Genomic DNA, 23,266 nt, shown 5'->3' with positions numbered 1-23,266 from the left:
AGCCAGAGCTCAACCCCTGCAAGCACAACTAGGTGAGTACATGCTGCACTACAGCACACCGAGGTAGGTTGTTCTAGTAGAGTGGTCCTGACTAGTTTGATTTACTACAGAGCACCAGAGTCACATCCTAGTGCCTAGGCTTCTTGTTTAGCTCAAGCTTTCAGGCCCTAAAAATCCTCAGTGGGTTTAGCGGTCCATTTGGATACACCTGTCGACCCCACCTTTGCTAGGTGCAAGGTTGAAGGGTGTACATCGTCTATGCCACCAGCCGATGTATAACCAGTCTGATGTAAGCTGGTCTGATGGGCCCCACACACACACAGCACAGTGTCAACATGCTAGTTAACTGATGCAAAATAGACCACACAAGGTTAGAAAAATGCAAATGAAATCCAGTGAGGTAGAACTCCTTCAGTTCCCCCCCCCCACCCCCACGGAAGGGGGGGAGCTGTACAGACAAGCAATGCGACTGTGTGTTGTGATGTTTGCTTGTTTTCTTGTTTCCTTGGGAATGGAGGGAGTTCTTCCTCTCTGTTCATCATTTGTTTGAATTTTTCTTACCTTGTGCGGTCTGTTTTGTTACACCTACTCTTCTGGGTGCATGACCCCAGTCGATGGCAGGTAAGGTAAACCCCCCAACCACAGGGGTTTTCCAGGGCCATTGCTCCCTGTGCCTCTCTGAGGGTACCAAGTTCTGGCTCATGGTCCCCAGTAGGCAGAACTCCATTGACTAAATCCCTGGTCTAATGTATCGCATATTAGCCCGATAGATCGAGGGAGCCGAAGGAGGCTCCCCTCAGAAAAGGCTTTTGACAAAGTTCCACACAATAGGGGGTTTTGGAAATTGGATCATGCTGGAGGGGTGAAATGGAGATTATTGATGTGGATGAAAAATATTCTAATGGACAGAAAGATGAGGGAGGTAATTAGAGGCAATGTATCTGACTGTAGGAGTGTTACTAGTGGAGTACCACAGGGTTCAATTCTTGCTTCAGTAATGTTCATCATTTACATAAGTGATCTACCAGAAGGAATACAGAATTATATGAATGTTTGGTGATGATACTAAGCTACTAGGGAAGATAAAAAACCTAGATGATTGCCATGCCCTTCAAATAGATCTAGACAAAATAAGTGCTTGAAGTACCATGTGGCAAATGGAATTCGGTGTGCATAATGGTTTCCAGAACTGAAAAACAATAGTTATGAAGAGTGCCTAGAGGTATTAAGTATGCCAAAACTAGAATTTAGAAGATAGAGGCAATATAATTATCAATTACAAAATAATAGAAAGAATCTTCCAAATTGACAGAGGAATTCCTGAAACTACTAACTTGAAGAACTGGTTATAGATTCAAGCTACTGGTTACTGGTTATAGATTCAAGCTACTGGTTACTGGTTATAGATTCAAGCTACTGGTTACTGGTTATAGATTCAAGTTACTGGTTACTGGTCACAGATTCAAGCTACTGGTTACTGGTCACAGATTCAAGCTACTGGTTACTAGTCACAGATTCAAGCTAAAGAAACAAAGATGCCCAAAAAAATATTAAAGTTTTCTCACAGAGTGGTAGATGGTTGGAACAATTGAAGTGAGTGTGTGGTTAGGCCAAAAACGTCAGTTGTTTCAGTGTTATGTGACAGAGTGCTAGAAAGACGGGACACCACAAGCGGAGCTCTCATCCTTAGGTAATTACACTTAGGTAATTACATACAGTACCTGTAGTGGATATCTGTCTTCTGGACATTGCTTGTGCCCTGGAGCCATCCCTTGACATACACGTCGCTCATCCTCTCTCCACCAATCAAGCTGGTCTCCTGTAGCGGGGCTTCAAATACATTGTACACCACCACTCGCAGAGTATACCTTAGAAGGAGGGAAAATGCTATTGTAAGCAAGAATAATCTGTCTGGCTAAAATTAAAATATAAAAAGCCATTTTCCAATTTAGAAAAATATTTAAAAATTAAATATATATATACAGTATATACCATTTTTGTTCAAGATGTAAAGTAAGGCTTTCTATACCAACTGCACATAATAAGGGATACACAATATACTTTCAGACTTGCTTGTGAACCTGATGTGGTGTAATTGATCAGTAAATTAAACCTTTAGACTTACTTATGTGCCTGACGAGGTGTAATATCAACAGGTGGGGGTAAAACATCCTTGGAGGATGGGAAGAGATCAACCCATAGCTTGAGCTGGCCCTGTGGCAGTCCTGGGTGTGTCGGGTGCATCAGGACTCGAGTCTCCACGTGCTCGGGGACCAGAGGCATAGCCTTGTGTAGCACATAGAGGGCCAGTCTCTCGTTGGCATCTCCAACTGTCGGTGGCAGTACACTATCTGGTGGCTCTGAAATCGTACGAGTTTTCATGAGCTCTTTTTCCTGTTGTATTTTTGTTTGTATTTTGTGTATTTTTAGTTTCTCTTTCACACAAAATACTCATTCTTATGATTTATCACTCGTAAATGATCAAACAATATTTTGTTACATTTCTCCAAATGGATTAAAGTCTGTTTACACTTCCTTGTTTACTTATATGTAACAATGGTGGGGGGGTACGGAACCTAAAAAACATGCCTTGGACAGTGGGAACCATGCATGGGAAAGGGGAAAACACACACATGGAAGGGGGGGGGGGGGAACACACACAAAGGGGGGGGGTGAAACACAGACATGGGAGGGGGTGAAACACACACACACAATGGGATGGGGGTGAAACACACACACAGACATGGGAGGGGGGTGAAACACACACACACACACACACAGACATGGGAGGGGGGTGAAACACACACACACACACACACAGACATGGGAGGGGGGTGAAACACACACACACAATGGGAGGGGGGTGAAACACAGACATGGGAGGGGGGTGAAACACACACACACACAGACATGGGAGGGGGGTGAAACAAACACACACACACACACACACTGTGCTGGTAAAAGAACACCTAAAGGTGAACGAAATAGTGACTGCCAATCCACAAGAAGTTGACATAATAGCACTAGAGATCTGCCATGATAAACTAATGATAATAAATGCATATAGTCCACCGCCAAGCAGCACATGGTCAAAGGAGGAGGTAGATAGTAAACGTGAAGGTCTTATAACAATAATGAGAGAGATTATAGCGAGAGCGGATAACGATAGATCACGACTGTTGATAGTCGGTGACTTCAACTTGAAATCCATAGACTGGGAAGCATATGAAGCTAAAACAGAAGATTTTTGGACCTGTAAATTTGTAGACCTCATCCTGGAAACATTCTTGTATCAACATGTTAAACAAGCTACGAGGATGAGGGAAGGGGACGTTCCCTCCATGCTAGATTTGATATTTACCAGGAAGGAGGAAGAGATATTTGACATTCAGTACCTTCCTCCCTTGGGTAAAAGTGACCATGTCTTTTTGGGAATAAAGTATGCAATGCGTTATAAGCTGGAAGAAAATAAGGAGGTTGAAGCAGTTGAAAAACCAGACTTCAGGAGAGGACATTATGGTGACCTTAGAAATTTTTTTAGTGAGTATAATTGGACAGACTTGATGCTAGGCAAGGAAGTGAATGAGATGTATGGCAAGTTTTGTGAAATATATGATAAAGGCACAAAAAAATTTATACCAAAACAGAGATGCAGAACTAGGAAACAGGATTGGTTCAATAGAAATTGGGAGAGGGCTAGAGACCAAAAGACACAAAAATGGAATCAATACAGGAAGAGGCCGAACCCCCAAACATACCAGCGATACAAAGATGCGAGAAACAACTACATGGCAGTGAGGAGAGAGGCAGAAAGAAATTTTGAAAAAGGGATTGCAGACAAATGTAAAACAGAACCAGGTCTATTCTATAAATTCATAAACAACAAATTGCAGGTAAAGGATAATATTCAGAGGTTGAAAATGGGAAATAGATTCACGGAAGATGAAAAGGAAATGTGTGAAACACTAAACGAAAAGTTCCAAAGTGTGTTTGTACAAAATGAAATCTTTAGGGAACCAGATACAATAAGAATTCCAGAGAACAACATAGAGCACATAGAGGTGTCTAGAGACGAAGTGGAAAAAATGCTCAAGGAGCTCGGTAAGAACAAAGCAGCTGGCCCAGATGGCGTTTCACCATGGGTTCTGAGAGAATGTGCATCTGAGCTCAGCATTCCACTTCACCTGATCTTTCAGGCATCCCTGTGTACAGGAATCGTAGCAGACGTGTGGAAACAGGCTAACATAGTTCCAATCTACAAAAGTGGCAGCAGGGAAGACCCCCTCAATTATAGACCTGTATCATTGACAAGTGTAATAGTGAAAGTATTGGAAAAACTAATCAAAACTAAATGGGTAGAACACCTGCAGAGAAATGATATATCTACTGCATCTATTTGGACCTAAAAAAGGCTTTCGACAGAGTTCCACATAAGAGGTTGTTCTGGAAACTGGAAAATATTGGAGGGGTGACAGGTAAGCTTCTAACATGGATGAAAAATTTTCTGACTGATAGAAAAATGAGGGCAGTAATCAGAGGCAATGTATCGCAATGGAGAAATGTCACAAGTGGAGTACCACAGGGTTCAGTTCTTGCACCAGTGATGTTTATTGTGTACATAAATGATCTACCAGTTGGTATACAGAATTATATGAACATGTTTGCTGATGATGCTAAGATAATAGGAAGGATAAGAAATTTAGATGATTGTCATGCCCTTCAAGAAGACCTGGACAAAATAAGTATATGGAGCACCACTTGGCAAATGGAATTTAATGTTAATAAATGTCATGTTATGGAATGTGGAATAGGAGAACATAGACCCCACACAACCTATAAATTATGTGAGAAATCTTTAAAGAATTCTGATAAAGAAAGAGATCTAGGAGTGGTTCTAGATAGAAAACTATCACCTGAGGACCACATAAAGAATATTGTGCAAGGAGCCTATGCTATGCTTTCTAACTTCAGAATTGCATTTAAATACATGGATGGCGATATACTAAAGAAATTGTTCATGACTTTTGTTAGGCCAAAGCTAGAATATGCAGCTGTTGTGTGGTGCCCATATCTTAAGAAGCACATCAACAAACTGGAAAAGGTGCAAAGACATGCTACTAAGTGGCTCCCAGAACTGAAGGGCAAGAGCTACGAGGAGAGGTTAGAAGCATTAAATATGCCAAAACTAGAAGACAGAAGAAAAAGAGGTGATATGATCACTACGTACAAAATAGTAACAGGAATTGATAAAATCGACAGGGAAGACTTCCTGAGACCTGGAACTTCAAGAACAAGAGGTCATAGATTTAAACAAGCTAAACACAGATGCCGAAGAAATATAAGAAAATTCACCTTCACAAATAGAGTGGTAGACGGTTGGAACAAGTTAAGTGAGAAGGTGGTGGAGGCCAAGACCGTCAGTAGTTTCAAAGCGTTTTATGACAAAGAGTGCTGGGAAGACGGGACACCACGAGCGTAGCTCTCATCCTGTAACTACACTTAGGTAATTACACTTAGGTAATTACACATGGGAGGGGGTGAAACACACACACACACAGACATGGGAGGGGGGTGAAACACACACACACACAGACATGGGAGGGGGTGAAACACACACACACAGACATGGGAGGGGGTGAAACACACACACACACAGACATGGGAGGGGGGTGAAACACACACAATAAGTTGACAACACCATGGGCGGCCATAACTTAGCAATCTGAGGGACAAAGACGGGATATTAGACAAGGAGAGCTAGTTACCAAAGTCCGTGAGAGCATAAGGGACCCCAGAGAGGGTGAGGCTGAGGGGCTGGGATTGCCAGACGGGGCTGTCAAAGTTCCTCAACTGAGCAGCTTTCTTCAGAATCTCGGTTGGGAGCTCGGTGTCTCTCCACTTGTTGGCTCCACTCCTGTGTGAGTATCAGGATAATACAATTTAATGAATGAATTGGTGAATATAGAAGTGTCAAGAAGAATACCAATCAAATTGTAGGCAAGAAAGGTATTGAACCATATAACAGTCCCTGTAGTGCAGTGGTAAAGCACTCATCTTGCGTTTCTGTTTCTGTTCTACATTATGGCTTACTGAGCTTGAAGGTGTTGCCCCTTGTATGTGTTACATTTGACCTCCTAAAGAAGTTGTCTGGATTAATATCTTCCAATTTTTTCAAATTTTTGAAGGTGGCGTGGTCACCATGTTTGGATACAGTAGTCCAGCTAGGGGAGCACACCAGAGACTTGTAGAAGTGAATGACTATGTTGTTTCTGTTAAGATCGAAAGTTCTTTTGATTATTCTTAATGTTTGGTTGGCTTTGTATGCTCCTACATGCTCCTCTGTATTCTCATGCAGCATTATAACCACATTTAAATAAGTTTGATAAAAACCGAGAGGCAATAACTTAACACTTTCGCCCGGGCGTGACGCAGCATTGCGTCATCCGTTTACTGGCGGTAATTCCGGGGATGACGCAGCATTGCGTCATCCACTTTAAATAATTGCCAAAAATCAGGTTTTTATCCGATTTTTTTGGGACTAGTTTTAAAATGCGCGCCGATGTCTTCCCATTTTCCTTGTTGAGCCTCGTGGCCCTCAGGCGGCTTGGCACATGCTGTGGGCCCATTGCTTTCGCTCCACTGTTGTGACCAATGTCGCCTCCCCTCGCATCTCAAACGTGTGAACATTTCGCCTATTTTCCGTGGCTATATTTCTTACTGCGGCTTTAGAAACTATCTACGCTTACTCCACGATGGATAGTGATCATGAACAAGGCCCTTCCAGGAAGAAAATTGCGAAAGAAAGGCTTGAAAAGGGCGGGAATTGGGAGTGTAGGTGGAAGGCGGCTGAGCACTCACTCGCGGCTAACGCGTGGCCCGTCTTCAACTCGTCGGCGGTTGGAGCGTGACCAGGTTTTTTATTTGATATGCTAATGTTCCTCTAGAGAATTCTATTGCGAATCCATTGAGACCAAAATGAAAGACCTAGGATAAAAATTGAGGTGACCAGAGTGAAAATAGTGAAAACATTTTATCGCGTTTGCGCGCTCCTGGGTAACTCGTTCGCACTTTCTCTGTTTGCTGCGGGTAATTAGCCGGGCTTTTGGAGTTTATATGCATTTAGTGCTGTAGAGAATTCTATTGCGAACACAATGATACCAAACTTAATCTCGTAGGACGAGAATTAAGGTGACAAAGTTGAAGAGAGTATACACTTTTCAGATTTTACGCACACCTCCGTGACACCCTGGGTCCCATATCGCACAGTTGAGGGGTGGCGAGCGGGGTGCACCAAAGTGTTAAATCAACATAGACATATTATCTTGAGGATCAATGTATGACTACTGCATTTTATGGGTTAATATAAATACAAGTTAGTGGAGAGAGGGAATGGTTCAAATAGTGTATAACAGATTACTTTTGTCTGAGTGAGTTGGCTACTTATTAAATTTAAATACTGAATTTAAAGTTAACTGGCAAATGCTTTTCAGTATTTATCTGGCTATTTGTGGTCGCCATTTGTGAATCATTTTGAAAAGTCATAATATGGTTTTCCCTTTCCACTACACCATAGTGTTACAGTATCTGTAGATTTTGTGAAATTGGTTTGAGAGTTTGTCATCTATGTTGTTGGTGTACAAGGTATTACAAAAAAAGATTGGCCATAAAATGTAATCTTGAAGTACTCCACTCCAGGTTTTTTCAGCCATATACATAGCCATATTCAGCCATTAGGAAGACCCTTTGCTTTATTTGTTTAACCATTATTTTATTCCTTCTAGTATTATACTGATTATTCTTATGTGCTTGCAGTTTCTGTACCAGTCTTTCATGTGTACCTTAACAATAAATAGCTTTACAAAAGTTCATGTACAGTCCATCTACAGAAATTCCAGTAACTCTGTACAATAGTTGGTTACCATTTCAGGAAATGAGCAAGGCTATCTTGAGGTTATCTTGATGATTTCGGGGCTTTTTAGTGTCCCCGTGGCCCGGTCCTCGACCAGGCCTCCACCCCCAGGAAGCAGCCCGTGACAGCTGACTAACTCCCAGGTACCTATTTACTGCTAGGTAACAGGGGCATTCAGGGTGAAAGAAACTTTGTCCATTTGTTTCTGCCTCGTGCTGGGTTTGTTTTTTTGTATAAAACTGTGTAATACTTTTAAAAGATTGTGCACTGTGAGAGGGTGAATGATTTCCTCTCTTAGAATGTTCTCCATACTAATTCCCAAGAGGTACTATTACAATTTCATTAAATCATAATATAGTAGGCCTAGTAGTATTGCAAAATATTTTCTACTTACACATGATACTGGCGGGGAAGACCAACTGTAGAACGATGGCGGGTTAGGAAGCGATTCTCCAAGTCTATGATGGTCTCGCCAATGAGATCATCCGAGGTGATGAGATCTCGGTCCCAAACTTGCACAGACAGATCCTTGTGTAGAGGCAATGTTCCACTGACCTCAAATACTCTTAACAAAGATGAAAAGAATGCAATATGAATTCTTATGAAATTTATAGTGTTTTCTGTATGAATGTTGATCAACACACAAATATTTTACTAGTGGATGCACATAATCACACATTATGACAAATCTACAATAGTAATATGGAGCTTATGAAAGGCTATGCTGTTTTGCTTTCAATTTGATAAGTCTACTATTTTAAACAATGTGCACTGTCCTTATATAAATATGCAAAGAACTTTACTTCACCTACAAGCTTACTTGTGTTTTACCCCTTATGTTTCCCTCAACCAAAAGCTTATTCATACAACCCCTGCAAGCACAACCAGGTGAGTACAAGTAGGTGAGTACATTACCCCCCCTTCCTTGCTAGTTTCATTTAGAATCTTACTCTGATATATTCAATTACATGTCTTGCAGAATCAAGCTCAATGATGCTGGCTTTCTAAAAATAAAGCAATGTTTGTTGCTCTCTCTTCCTACTTCACCTTTTATATATCTTTTGTAAGATCTCTGTAATCGGAATGAATTTGTATTTATTATGCATGTGTAAATAATGGGAATAAGCAGGTAAATGATGAAAATATGAGGGGTAAATGGCACAAGTAACTGGGTTGTGGTGAAAAAGTTTTTAAATTCATTCATTTTGGACATTCTTGGTAAAAAATTCAGCTAACTCAAATGTTTGAATAAATCGAATGGGAATGACCCCATATGATTCAGATTACTGAGTATAGACAATACTCCCATACCTCCATTCCTATCTCATATTCTTTTTCTTCTCTCATTGCCTATTTCCCTCTCTCCTCCTGCTACTTCCTCCTCTCCATGAGTTACATTCTCCCATTCCCCTCTCTCCCCTCCTTATTCTCTATCCCCCCCCTCTCTCTCCCCCCCCCCATTACTCACTGTCCAAATATTGGGTTAAGAGTGTTGGGTCTGTAGTTATCTTTGGAGCTCTTGGTCATCTTGCCAAACTTGACCACAACATAAGGATCTGAGGATCCCCCAGCATCCTTGGGAGCCAGGTCCTCCCCCAGCACAACATATACCCGTGCTAACACCTCCTGCGGGCTTGGTGAAGGAAATCCATCAAGGATCAATGGCGGTTCGTCCGTGTCATCCGCCGAGAGTGGGTATACTCGGAAAGTGCCCTGAGGACAGAACACGGTGATAATGTCGTGAGTACATGAAAATGATAACAGAAATCCTCAATAAAGATAAATTTAATATATTTTTAAATTACATAGGATTAGATTATAGTGTTTACTTAGTAGTACAATATTTTATAAAGTCATTAATTACATCCTTCATGTCTATGATTCGGTGCCACACCTACTAGGTACCATTAGTCACGAAGTATTATTGGCCTATTGGGGACCACGAGCCAGAACCTTACCCCCTCAGAGAGGGGTGCAGGGAGTAGTGGCAATATGAACACATTACATTTAAAGTAATTCATATCTGCCAACACTAGGGAAGGCACTCAGAAAGTCAGTGAAACAAAACAGACTACTGCATGGTTAAAACAAAGAATTCAGCCTCAAAACTTCCAAAAAAACTACCCCACCTATGAAAACAACTAAAATTTTATGAAAATAGAATGAGCTAAATTGTCCCACCTGTCCCCCCTCCCCCTCATCTGGGGGAGAGGAGGGAGGCAGACCAGGTCAGCCGGCCCACACCACCCTTCAGTTCTATTCTGATGGTGCCTCGTTGCTGTTAGTCATTCTAGCTCCAGTTTCCCATTTTCAAGTGGTGTTTTACCTTTGTGGTTGCTCTTATACACTACTGTGAAGAATGAGCCACAAGTTCAAGAGTGCTTGGAGCTGCTTATGCTCAGGGTTATCTTCCCTGGTGCTCCTCAAGTGCTGCCCTTGCACGGTCAGGGTTATCTTCCCTGGGATGTACAGAACACTCCCTTTAGAGGGTCTCCTCACTTGGGGTCACAATCGCCCATTCTGGTAAGGCAGTGGTCTGTGATTCTGTCTTTCATCAAGCTGGGAGTGTTTTTCCTGGTAGGGCACACTGTAGTTAATTTATGTAATTAGTGCATCATGGAAGGCCCCCAGTTATTATCTGGGTGGTGCTATGTTCTCCTTAGCTGCTCATTCTCTGCAGTTTCGTCTTGTGGGCTTTGGGCTTTTTGGTTTTAATTGTTTTCTTTTTCATCTGTCACTTTGTCTCTTTGCTTGAACGTTGCCTCTTTGTGCTTTTTTGCCTTATTAGGCTTAGCCTAGGGTATCAGTTAAGTGACATATAGTGGCAATCGACCCACCTTATTGACCCCTTGACTTTACTGTTGGCTTCAGGCAGCTAGGGGTTGCCTGTTCCGGAAGGGTCAAGTGCGCGGTGTGGCGTTCCCAGTGCCTGGGCTTCCTGTAGGGCTCGTTCACCCTACAGATCCTGGAAAACCCCCATGGGCTTGGTTTTACTATGGATACCTCTTCCAAACCTGCTCTCACCTTATGAAAATTTGAGGGTTGTTCATCACCTGTGCCACCTGGCAATTATCATACATTCTGCCTCCGCCCTGCTGCCTGTTGGGTCGGTAACCATTCAACCCTATGTTATGTGGGATTTGTTACCCCCCCCCATCCATGTGTGGCGCTTCTCACCCATTCACCTCCTTGAAGCTCAGATATTTCAGGTAATGACTGCCTTGCATTTCTGGTATTGAGAGGGAGCCAGGTGACTCGACAGTTGCTGGAACAGTTGTGTGGGAGCCGCAACTTTGCCCTTTCCATTGGGCATGGTTTGGTTTCAACAGCTGTTCTGGTTTCTTCAGGGTAGCCCCTTTTGCCACTCTCACGATTGCTGGGTGAGGACTCGTGTAGCCCTGCACTGGTTGCTGCATCACCAGCTTCCTCTTTGGGCTTTTCAGAGTTCAGTTCCTTGATGCCTTCCTCTACCCTTGCTTGAGGTTTATATGGTTTACACATGAGGTTTACATGGATGCCTTGGCCGTCGGCTGGGGCTTTGTGACCAGTGCTCACCAGGCCGGCCAGGGTTGTTGGCATCCTCGTCTTTGGTAAGTGTTCAGGAGTTTGCAGCTGTGTGGCAGGTGCTGTGGAGGATTCGGCTTTCTCTGGGTTCGGTGATCCAGCTCCATTCAGACTGCTCCCTGTAGTTCATTGTCTCAACTAGGGGGAGTTCCCTTGCAGTCCCTGTCTCTTTAGAGCTGGTTGTTTCCAGTGGCTCATCTGTTGAGTTCTCAGGATTTGCTTCTCGGTGTCATTCACATCCAGGGAGTGTCCAACATCTGTTTGATACCTGCTTGATGGGGTTCTGGGAGTTCTTCTACTCCCCAAGCCTGGCCCGAAGTCAGGCTTGACTAAAGAGATCTTGGTCCAACAGGCTGTTGCTTGGAGCGGCCTGGAAGCCCACATATCCACCACAGCCCGGTTGGTCTGGCACTTCTTGAAGAAAATTATCTAGTTTTCTCTTGAAGATGTCTACCGTTGTTCTGGCAATATTTCTTATAACTCGCTGGGAGGACGTTGAACAACCATGGACCTCTGATGTTCATACAGTGTTCTTTGATTGTGCCTGTGGTACCTCTGCTCTTCACTGGCTCTCTTCTGCATTTTCTTCCATATCGTTCACTCCAGTATGTTATTTTACTGTGTAGATTTGGGACCTGGCCTTCCAGTATTTTCCATGTGTATATTATTTGATATCTTTCTCGTCTCCTTTCTAGCAAGTACATTTTGAGAGCTTTGAGATGATCCCAATAATTTAGGCGCTTTATTGCGTCTGTGTGCCTTATATGTTCTCTGTATTCCCTCTTATTTCAGCAATCAAGATGGAACAGTACAAGTGATTTGAATAGTACAACATTGTGATGGGATCCCTGGATTTGAATGTTCTTATAATCCATCCTATCATTTTTCTGGCTAACACAATATTTGCTTGGTCATGCTTCCTAAACGTTAAGTCGTTAGACATCATTATTCCCAAATCCTTTACATGCTGCTTTCCTACTATGGGCAAATTTGATTTTGTTTTGTACACTGTATTATGTTTAAGGTTCACATTTTTACTGTACCTGAGTACCTTGAATTTATCACTGTTATGCATCATGTTATTTTCTGCTGCCCAGTTAAAAACTTTATTAATATCTGTTTGAAGTTTTTCAATGTCTTCAGCAGAGGTAATTTTCATGCTGATTTTTATGCCATCTGCAAAGGATGATACGAAGCTGTGACTTGTATTTGAGTCTATATCTGATATGAGAATAAGGAAAAGAAGTGGTGCAAGGACTGTACCCTGAGGTACAGAGCTTTTAATTGTGCTTGGACTCAATTTTATATGGTTGACTGCATCATGTCAACTGGACACTGTGTTTAGTTTTCAGAAAAATGAGTATCCAGCATCCTACTTTACCAGTTAATCCCATTGACCTTATTTTGTGTGCTATCACTCCGTGTTTACATTTATCGAATGCGTTTGCAAGTCCATGTATACAACATCTGCATTTTGTTTTTCTTCTAATGCCTCAGTGACTTTGTTGTAGTGGTCAAGTAGCTGTGAGATTCACGATCTTCCCACTCTAAATCCATGTTGGCTTGGGTTGTGAAGGTCATTGGTCTCCATGAAACTGGTGACCTGACTCCTGATCACTCTCTCAAATACTGTACTTTTATTATGTGGGCTGTTAGTGCAACTGGTCTATAATTCTTTGCCAATGCTTTCCTCCCTCCCTTGTGTAGAGGGGCTATGTCTGCTGACTTAATTGCATCTGGTATCTCGCCTGTGTCCAAGCCCTTCCTTCACACTATACTTAATGCCTGTGTTACTGGCACCTTGCATTTCTTTATAAATATTGAATTCCATGAATCTGTACCCAGAACCAAGTGCATAGGGCATGTTTTCAATTTCTCTTTAAAAATCTGCCATGCTCATGTTGATATCAGTTATATTTACAGGGGTTTGGATATCAAGCATAAGGAAGTTGTCCGGATCTTCCACTTTTATGCTGTTTATTGGAGTGTAAACATGTCCTCGTACTGCTTTTTTTAGGATTTCACTAATTTCTTTGTCATTCTCAGTATATGAACCTTCACTTGTACAAATAGGTCCAATACTGGCAATGTTTTTTTACTTTTGATTTTGCATGTGAAGAAATATTTTGTTTTTTTCTTTATTTCTTGAATTGCTTTCTGTTCTAGTTGCCTTTCTTCAATCTTATGAGTGTTTCAGTTTGTTCGATTTCTTCAATCTCCCTGTTTAAATTATTAAATCCTGGCCAATGGTCTGTTCTGGTTGCGTCCCCTCTTCACAGAATGGACCGTCAATGCTGATTCCTTCATGGGTGCCCTGGTATCAGTCAAGCGAATGGAGTTCTTAGGCCTGCTGGGGACTGCGAGCCAAAGCCTTGCATCCCCTCAGTGAGGCACGGGGAGCAGTGACCTGTGGAAACCCCCATGTAGACGGAAGCATTCTGTGTCTGCCATCGATCGAGTCGGGCACCCAGGGGGGTGAGCGCCCTAGAACAGGCCCCTATTCTGGTTAAGAAATTGCTACTGAAAGCAGAACTAGTGGAGTGTAATCGGCTCTAATACACACTGTACCCAACATGAACTAGAGTCCTGGCTTTGTTGCTGTTGACTCTTCCCTTTCGCAGTACATATATACTCAAATGCTCTAATCTTTCTAACAAATGTGACCTAACATAAGTTTATCCTTCCATTTATCTTTCCTTTTCTATTTCTTTTTCTGTTCGTTTCCTCTTACGTTCCCTTGCTATCCTCTTCTTATTTCTATTACTATCCCCTTCTCATTCAGTGGTAATAATAGGAGCTGCCTCGTATGGGGCCAATGGGCCTTCTGCAGATCTAATGTCTACTACTATCCCCTCTACTACACCTTACCCTTCATACCTTTTGCCCTGCTCCTCACCTCTCTCTTGCCTATTTATTGCCTTCATCACCTTCTCTCATCACAATCAACTTGAGAGTGGTCCAGGACGGACCGAAACATCGTCGTCCCTTCACCTTCTAGTGTGTGGTCTGATCAACAGTATGTCTTAGTCTGATATTTGGGTGCAGGGGTTTGGCCAGGGGTGTTTTGGTGGTCAAACAGGGTCTTGGCGGCTAGGTATCTCGTAAACATTCCTGGCCCTCGGTAGCATTGGGTTGTGTGTTGTGGCAGAGAATCTTCTTTGTCCTGATACCTGCAGTGCTGCATCCCTGGTAAATGCTCATTTTCCTTCTCTGTGAGTAGTTAGCTTCAGGGAGCCTAAAGGGGGCTTTCCCCAGAAAACCTGCAGTGACTGTAATGAAATGGCACTTTCTGGGTGAGCCCCAGAGGTTTCCTGACAACCCCCCCCCCACCTCCCTAAGGGGGTGTCAGTGTGTTCCATCATCATACGGGTGGTGCAGGCTGGTTGACCAGGTATATCTCCCTCCTTTTCCCCTTCCCCCAAGTAAGGGGGGGGGGCAAACTAGCTTGCACTTGTTTCACAAAATTTTAGTTGTTTTCGTAGTTGGGGGGAGTTATTTTGGCAGTTTTGAGGCTGTGGTCTTGATTTTAACCATAGAGTGGTCTGTTTTGTTTCATTGACTTTCTGGGTGCCTTCCCTGGTGTTGGCAGACATGAATTACTTTAAGTGTAAGGTGTTCATATTGCTGCTGCTCCCTGCGGCTCTCTCTGAGGGAGTCAGGTTCTGACTTGTGGTCCCCAAAAGACCAATAATACTCTGTAACTAATGGCACCTAGTAGAATGGTACTGAATCAGTGATAATAGCTTCAGGGAGCCTCTGGAGCTCACCCAGATATTGGTGATTCATTACATTCAATGCTGGTTTTTGGCATAACTCAATGAGCATCACGTTTACTCATTTGTGAGTAAATACTTGGTATCTTTTTATTGTTTACTCATTACTATAACTCATCTGCAGCACTTACCTTAAACTCTCCAACCTCCTGGGCCTGGTCTCCGCGTCCTCGGAACAAAGGTACTGTGTCCACCAGGTCCCTAAACCCAGAGAACCTTGTTTCATCTTCTAAAGCTCCTGTTAGAATTTCCAGCTTCTCGTACCTGATGGAAAAAAAAGCTTACTCAGCATAATTAATATTATACAGGCTTTCTTAATATTACAAGGATTTACTTAGTTTTGTAAGGTTTGTCTTAATTCTGTAAGAATTTGTAATATTGTCAAAGTTATATTAACATTTTAAGGGCTTGCTAACTATTGTAAGGGTTTGTCAGGCCTCCAACACCCTAGTCAACCCTACTGGGAGGCAGGACCAGTTTTCTGGTTCTCTCTTCTTGCCTATATATAGAGATTGACAAGACAACACCATATCTTTAAATTTGCCTAACAATACACAAACAGCAAAGGCGTCTCTAGAGGATCACAATTTCTACACACAGATAGACCATCACCAGATATATTCTGACCATAACACCAAAATATTCAACAAATACAACTACAGATGATTAGACATAGCTGAAGCACTACATATCACACACATCTAACAACAGCCAGCCTACACTTGGGTATATTCCACCGTCCAAAACACCAAGACTGGACCTCCTCCCCTGCCTCCCTCCTCCCCTGCCTCCCCCCTCCCCTGCCCCCCCCTCCTCCCCTGCCCCCCCCTCCTCCCCTGCCCCCCCCTCCTCCCCTGCCCTGCCTCCCTCCTCCCCTGCCCTGCCTCCCTCCTCCCCTGCCCTGCCTCCCTCCTCCTCACGCCACACCTACTGCCCCAGCCGACAGACCGTGTAACACTCTCATCATGGAAGATGAAATAAAAGTATAATAAGTAGATGAATACAGTAGTAGCAGGAAAGGTGAATATTATACTGAAAGGCAGGTATGGAAAGGCATACCAGGTATGCTCCAGGGATGTTAATGAGTTAAGAAAGGACTGAGGAATAGTGCACTACTCCCAGCCCTGACAATATGGGATGGAAGCTTGGGAATGAAGAGAGCAAAGTAGGTGGTAAGGGAATGAAATGTGAAGTAATTATCTAAGTGTAGTTACAGGATGAGAGCTACGCTTGTGGTGTCTCATCTTCCGAATATTCTTTGTCATATGATGCTTTGAAACTACTGACATTTTTGTCCTAGTATCCTGGAGTTACACAACTGTTGTGGGTTGCATCCTGAGAAAGGTCAGTCTTGGAGGACATCAATAAGCCTAACATGCTTCCTGTCCCCAACAATGAAGAAACCACAGATAGCCAGATCAAAACTATCATTGCAATTGTATCATTATAATAAAATAAAGATTCAACTTACCCTTTAGAGAAGTAGGCCCCAGCACGCTCGGACTGTCCACACGACACATAATATTTGGCCCACCAGTCTATTTCTGTGTCCACTGTGCCAGGCTGCGGGAGATTGTGCAAGTCAGTGACTGATGATAAACCAGTTACTGGTCAATATTGTAAGGCATCAAGTCGTATAATTGTGAATGCAGCAAAGATGATTGGTGTTAACTTAACACCAATCGATGATTGGTTAATTAATAATACATAAAGGTAGCCAACTTGGGTATATAAATAGACATTGTGGGGTTAGGATAGGTTAGTTTGTAGTGATAAATGTGGAACTGGAAGGGAAGAAAGAGTGGGCAGCATGCTGGTATGCTGAGACCTGTTAATGTTTATACAGTACTGTATTCTGGCTACAGTGCTAGTAAATATGAGTGAAGAGATAGATTACAAATAAGAAAAGCATCTTAGATTTGACATTGACATGGAGGTTGGGTCTCTTGTAGGAGCCAATGAAAGATGGTGAGGTATTGTGGCAGGAGTTAATGGAATCTGAAATTTGTTATCGAGAGGATTTCTATAATGTGCTACAGCAGATGTGCCCAAGCTGCTTGTGTGTCTCCTGTGAAAATGAACATCTACACAGCACGCTGGGCTTCATATGGCTGGCAGTGCAGAAATCTCTGCAGCAATCACCTTTGTATCTTTCTCCATTTTTCCAACCTGTTTTCTCATTTCCTTTGTAAGGAGATTAAACAGGTTTTAGTGACTGTGAGTGTGACCTTTCAGCTGATTAGCTGTGTGTTTTGGTTGCTATTTACAATCCCAGTTTCAGCTTTCACATGGCCAGGTGTTCAGCCACTAAGACTTCTGGTCAGGGGTAAGGGTTCTGGGGCACAGGGTTTCCAGGTCCAGGTGGCTCCATCGTTAAGTTATTGGTGCTCGTCCCAGTCTAGCATGTCGAGGGGTCCTGGTAGGAAAGTCGGGTTCATTCTTGACTCACAACCAAGAATTCCGGGTTTGAATTCCAGGTGGCACATTTAATTTATTTATTTATTTATATACAGTATATACAAGAAATTACATTGGGTTTTAGAGAGTACATAGCACTGATGTTTTTACATTCTTGTAAAGCCACTAACTTGCATAGCGTTTCGGGCAGGTCCTTAATCTAATAGATAATTTTAAATAGATGATTTTAATATATATTAAATGATCTTCCTCAGCATACAACCCCACAACAGTTGACTAACTCCTGGGTACCTATTTAATTCTAGGTGAACATAGGGTGAAAGGGAACGTGCCCAACCATTTCTGTGTCCAGTCAGGGATTTGAATTTGGGATTCCCAATTGTGATTCAAGAATGAACCCCAAGGGGGCAGGAAATATGATGACCCCATCCTTGCAGTGGGTGTCTAATCTGTTCTGTTCCAAAGCAAGATACACCAGTCTTATTTTATTCTTGACTTTCAAATCTCAACGGGAATCCCTGCAAACACTCAACGTTGCTATTGTTTCCTTGTTACAACTTGTTACAAAGTAGTTACATCCTTTTATAAAGTTTTTATGACATATTATAAAGTTTTTACAACTTGTTAGAAGATGTTACAACTTTTTTGAACGTTTTAGCAACATTGTAGTCTCGTTGTTTGACGGTATATTCCTTGCCCAACATTCTGGATAACCATCGGGTCCCAGATTCGTCAGGTGGGATCTAGTGGCTCTTGGCTCCTTTCCCTAAATCTTTTGAATGCTTATTGGCATGCTCTCATCTATTCAGAATTCATGAATTAGTTGGTTTAGAGTGATGAACCTCTTTTAGTATTTCTAGGCTCTGTTGTTTGGGTTGAGCTTGGCACTTAGGACATTGTATAAATTAACTCTCATAGTACTTTGACATATTTTTCTCTTGGGATCAGCATTTTGGCCTACATCGGCGACTGGCTGGTTTAGGCTCTAAGATGATCTGCTTGTCTGCTAGTCAGGGTTCAGGTTCTATCTCATTTGGTTTCCTTCAAGCTTTTTGAAGTACAGTTTCATGGCATCCTGTGGAGTCTGGTTAGTTCTCTTCCTGTTAAGGACTGAATCCTGCTTATAGCCCAACTTGTGACATCTCGGAATTTAGTCCTCCAGGCAGTTCATATTTGAGTTGCATCAAACATGCATGTGGATGATCTCTCTTGTGGTGCACTGGTTACTGAATGAGTTTTTCCTCTGGTTTGCTTACCTTTTGCAAGGGGACCTGTTTGCCTCAACATAGAATCGGTAGTCTCTGATTTATTTGGCCACTCAGTAGCTCTCCATTCCTGCCCTCTGTTCTCCTCCTCCTCCTCCTCCTTCATGAAGTTTGGGTGTGTTTGTCCTGGAGCAACTCATGAATGAGCAGGATGGCTGACTCAGACCCTAGGTCACTATCTAGTGACAATCAAATGCATCTAGGCAGTGATTTCACTGCAGTAATGATTCCTTGCAATATTTCAAAACCATTATAAATTTTGCCAAGCAGTTGCTGGCTTCGACTTTCAGGCAGGATTATTCTCGGTTCTCTGGTGATCTCTGATTCCCAGGCCTCCGTTCACCTCTTTGAGAAGGTCAGATTCTGGGCCTGGTTCTCGAAATGTGCTCGTTGGCCACAAAGTCCTGGTGGGTTCCTCAGGACTTGGTTACATCCAGGTAGGATTGGGGAGCTACTGTGTTGCGTACTAGAAAGAGGCATGTTAATAATCCAGCAGTGAATGTAATAGGTAAATTAATTGTTAATGGTTATGATTTCATCAAAGTTATAAATACCACAATGGTTATTGTGGTTATTTATAGCCTCAGTGGGAAGTGGAGCCATAACTAGTGGCAGTATAATAGTTTATGGTACCATAATTTTTAGTAATACAGTATGATGATGGTTAGTACTTAAATACAGTTCAAGTGGTAGCATAATAGTTAGGGGGGACACTATATTAATTAGTACAACAATAATTTTGTAGTACAGTACAACTAATCATTATGGTACTGCTAATTTAAGGTACCATAATGGTTTGAAGTACCACAGCAATTAGTAGTATAGTTTGATGTGTCAGAATGGGTAGTGGTAACTCAATAATTAATGGCATTACAATGGTTGGTGATACCATGACAGCATTGGCTTAAATGCTGTCATAATACAATGATAATAATAAATGATACATAATGGTTAAAGGTACCACAATAGTTGTACCACAACACTTAGTTATTAATGTTCATATAGAGTAATACTTTGATTACTTCCATGGTGACCATCGCAACACGAAGAGAGAATTCATGAAAGAATATCATCTGTGGAAGAAATATTAAGAGAACCCCTAAATGAAGTATCGTGGTAAAATGCCCAAAGATGCTCCATGAACACAAGTGTGGCATGAAAATTTAAAAGTAATAATCTAGTATTAGTACAAAAATGTGTGTTGCTGAAAAGAAGACATGTGGCAACCAGGTAGGGGATGCTTGCAGAAAAAGAGCTCCATATAACAAATTCTCAGTTTTGGCAAAATGTAAGGAGACACTAAAGAATATATATACTAATTACAGTGGACTCCTGCTCGAGCAGTAATCAATGTACCAGTAAAACTAATATGATGGATGGAATATGCTCGAATAGCACCTTCGTTATACTCAAATACAAATGGAAAATAATGTGAGCTGGAAAAAGTTAACTAAATAGTTAAAAACATAATTTTAACAAGCTCTTTTTGGTTAAAATTTGACCAAAATTTGCAAACTTCAGATCCGATAGATTTCCAGTTGGAGTGGAAATGATCCGGTATGAATCTCAGTTCGAATGGGATTACACTGTACAGTTTGAAGTATTCTACACTAAAGTACTGAATGTGGCCTCACTGAATGAGGTTGGTCAAATGAGATAAAAGAAAGCTGGTTAATATACCAAGAAGGATTTCCAGTAATTTTCCACATACACCAGAAGTAAAATGTAGATAGAACTATCAGTAGGAGCCATTTATGAAAACAAAATACTATAATGATTTCCAGTGGTTGGGGACAGGAAGCCTGTTATGCTTATCGAGGTCCCCTCCCCCCTTCCCCAGGCCAACTACTGACCTGCCCCAGGATGCAACCCACAACCCTTGCTAAACTCCTGGGTACCTATTTACTGCTAGGTGAAAAGATGCATCAGGTGAAAGGAAATGTGCTCAAATGTCTGTGTCTTGCCACAGGAATCAAACCCAAGACCTTTTGATTGTGAATTGACTATGCTAACCACTATGCTACAGATACCTTTAATGAAGAGTGCAATTTTTTTTTCCCATAAGAAAATCTCAGACATACCAGTTCCTGTGAGGATGTTCGATGCACGAACTGAAATTTGAGAGATGTACAAAACTAATGTATATACTGTTCCAATTACATGAGAAATAGCATAGTGAACACTATAGTCCTTAAATTTGTCAATATAGTATAAAGTACTGTATTGGTGAGGGAATAAAGTCTAAAATTGTCAAAGTAATAGATGAGTTGCATGTACTCATTACCCTAAGGGAAATTTAGAAAATCTCAGAGTCAAGCAAGAGTACCTCGTGGTTGGAAAATTCTTAACATCATCCCAACCATTTTCAAGGGTAAAAATAAATAAATTGCAACAGAAAACTACTGCCAGTCATCTTATGATGAATTTGAGTTAATTTATTAACAGCAACTAAATATAATATACACAAGGGGGGCAACAGTTTCAAGCTCAGTAAGCCACAATGTAGGATAGAAAACAGGAAATATTTTTTCACCCACAGATCAATAAACCCACAAAAGCCATAAGACAATTTTAGTTTAAAATTCAGCTGGAAAAAATCTTCAGGAATAATGGCGAAGAGGGGGGAGACTTTGACAAGCTGCTGGTTTCCAGTCTCCAATGAAGCTACTAGGATGGTGTCCTAGAGGTAAATATATTTTAAATGTATCCTGCCACAGACCAGAGATTTACAACTAATATGCCGTACATAGATGTCTGTATAGCATATAATAATGTGTACTGTACCACAAAATTTTCTGTTTGGTCCTCAGAAAGTTCGAACACACTTAATAGTCCACCAAACATAACTGTGCTGTGTACAATGTAAGAATACTGTTCAACAGGCGATGAGTCACAATAACGTGGCTAAAGTATGTTGACCAGACCACACACTAGAAGGTGAAGGGACGACGACGTTTCGGTCCGTCCTGGACCATTCTCAAGTCGATTGTGATTGGACCATTCTCAAGTAGTTTGCTACGCAATCAACTTGAGAATGGTCCCGGATGGACCGAAACGTCGTCGTCCCTTCACCTTCTAGTGTGTGGTCTGGTCAACTATTCAACAGTTTCCAAATGTAGACCCAAATACAATAGTGAAAAATTCCAAACAACTACATTGATTTCTTTAGTTGAGTTATTTTTTTCAATATTCCTGGGCCAGGTACATAAAATTACAAATAATACAAACAAACCAAATAGAACTATGTGAGGAATGTTAGAAAAAGAAAACAAATCTTAACAGGTAAAACAACAAGACATCTTGGCACTCTGCCTGCGACCTAGTGCAGTTTATCAGACTGATGCCAGTCATATTAATTCAAGGAGCACTGCAGCACAAGAGAGAGATTACCTTCCATTGTTTGCTACCACCTGATTCTCACTTGTGTGTGTGTATGACCAACACTTTGTATGGATCGAGCACATAGTACTGGGCAAGTTTGTTAGGCACAAAAATTGTTCCTATTAATAAAATATTGAAATAAATATTGGGTCTGGAGCCCGGATGCTCCCTGGGGCTTATCAGGCTAATGTACAGTATTTTATATTAGACTGGGACATTAGCTATGGAGTTCAGACCTACCAGGGACCATGAGCCAGAACCTGGCCCCTTCAGAGAAGTTTCAAGGAGTAATGGCCCTGGAAACCCCCCCCCCCTGTGGTTGGGGTTTTTCCTTATCTGCCATCAACCGAGGTTAGGCACCCAATAAGGTAGGCATAACAAAACAAACTTCCACATGGTAAGAACCTCAGCAAAAACTGAACAAAGGTAGAACTCCCTTCAATCCCAAGGAAACAAGGAAACAAGCAAACGTAACACACTACTGCCGCGCTGCTCGTCTGTGCAGCCTTCCCCTCCCCAAGTGGGGAAGGGGGGCTCGGACCTCACCGTGCCGGCTGCATAGCACTCCAGTTTGGAAGCTAAGCCTCAACCAACGCAAAAAAACTGCCGAACGGTGGGAGGGAGGGTTGCCAGGGAGCCTACGGGACTCGCCCAGAAAATGGCGTTTCATTACATTCAACGCTGGTTTTCTGAGGGGAGCCCCTATGGCTCCCTGGAGCTACATACTCAAAGAGAAGGAAAAGAGGGACTGACCTGGGAGGCGGCCACCACACACTCCTCAATGCGAAGTCGAGACAACTGGCTGCAACCTGCGACCCAAAGCAACACAAGAATGCCCAGGAGCAGAAACGCTCACCAAATAATGGTCGGCCAGGACCTGGATGACCTCCAAAATCCCCACGGCCGAATATGAGCCCAAGACATGTTACCAAACATGGCAGCCAAAGCTGCAAACG

General features: G+C 42.2%; 1 protein-coding gene across 31 annotated transcripts in view; it reads right to left on the bottom strand.

Moving 5' to 3' along the window:
• Positions 1 to 23,266, bottom strand: part of LOC123746409 (myoferlin) — a 234,415-nt gene that overhangs the window by 17,895 nt on the left and 193,254 nt on the right. For all 31 annotated transcript variants that reach the window (XM_045727937.2, XM_069314781.1, XM_069314789.1 and 28 more), the window contains 7 exons: positions 16,718 to 16,809; positions 15,378 to 15,510; positions 9,378 to 9,622; positions 8,304 to 8,474; positions 5,766 to 5,914; positions 2,126 to 2,360; positions 1,722 to 1,868 (listed from right to left, as the gene is read on the bottom strand). In XM_045727937.2, coding sequence (XP_045583893.2) covers positions 1,722 to 1,868; positions 2,126 to 2,360; positions 5,766 to 5,914; positions 8,304 to 8,474; positions 9,378 to 9,622; positions 15,378 to 15,510; positions 16,718 to 16,809 — 1,172 coding nt within the window. The remainder of the gene's footprint in view (positions 1 to 1,721; positions 1,869 to 2,125; positions 2,361 to 5,765; positions 5,915 to 8,303; positions 8,475 to 9,377; positions 9,623 to 15,377; positions 15,511 to 16,717; positions 16,810 to 23,266) is intronic.

The sequence above is a fragment of the Procambarus clarkii genome, chromosome 80, assembly GCF_040958095.1.
Source record: "Procambarus clarkii isolate CNS0578487 chromosome 80, FALCON_Pclarkii_2.0, whole genome shotgun sequence".
NCBI classification, from domain to species: Eukaryota; Metazoa; Arthropoda; class Malacostraca; order Decapoda; family Cambaridae; genus Procambarus; species Procambarus clarkii.
Note: the sequence above shows the minus strand (reverse complement) of the source record. Positions and strands in the feature narration are given on the sequence as shown.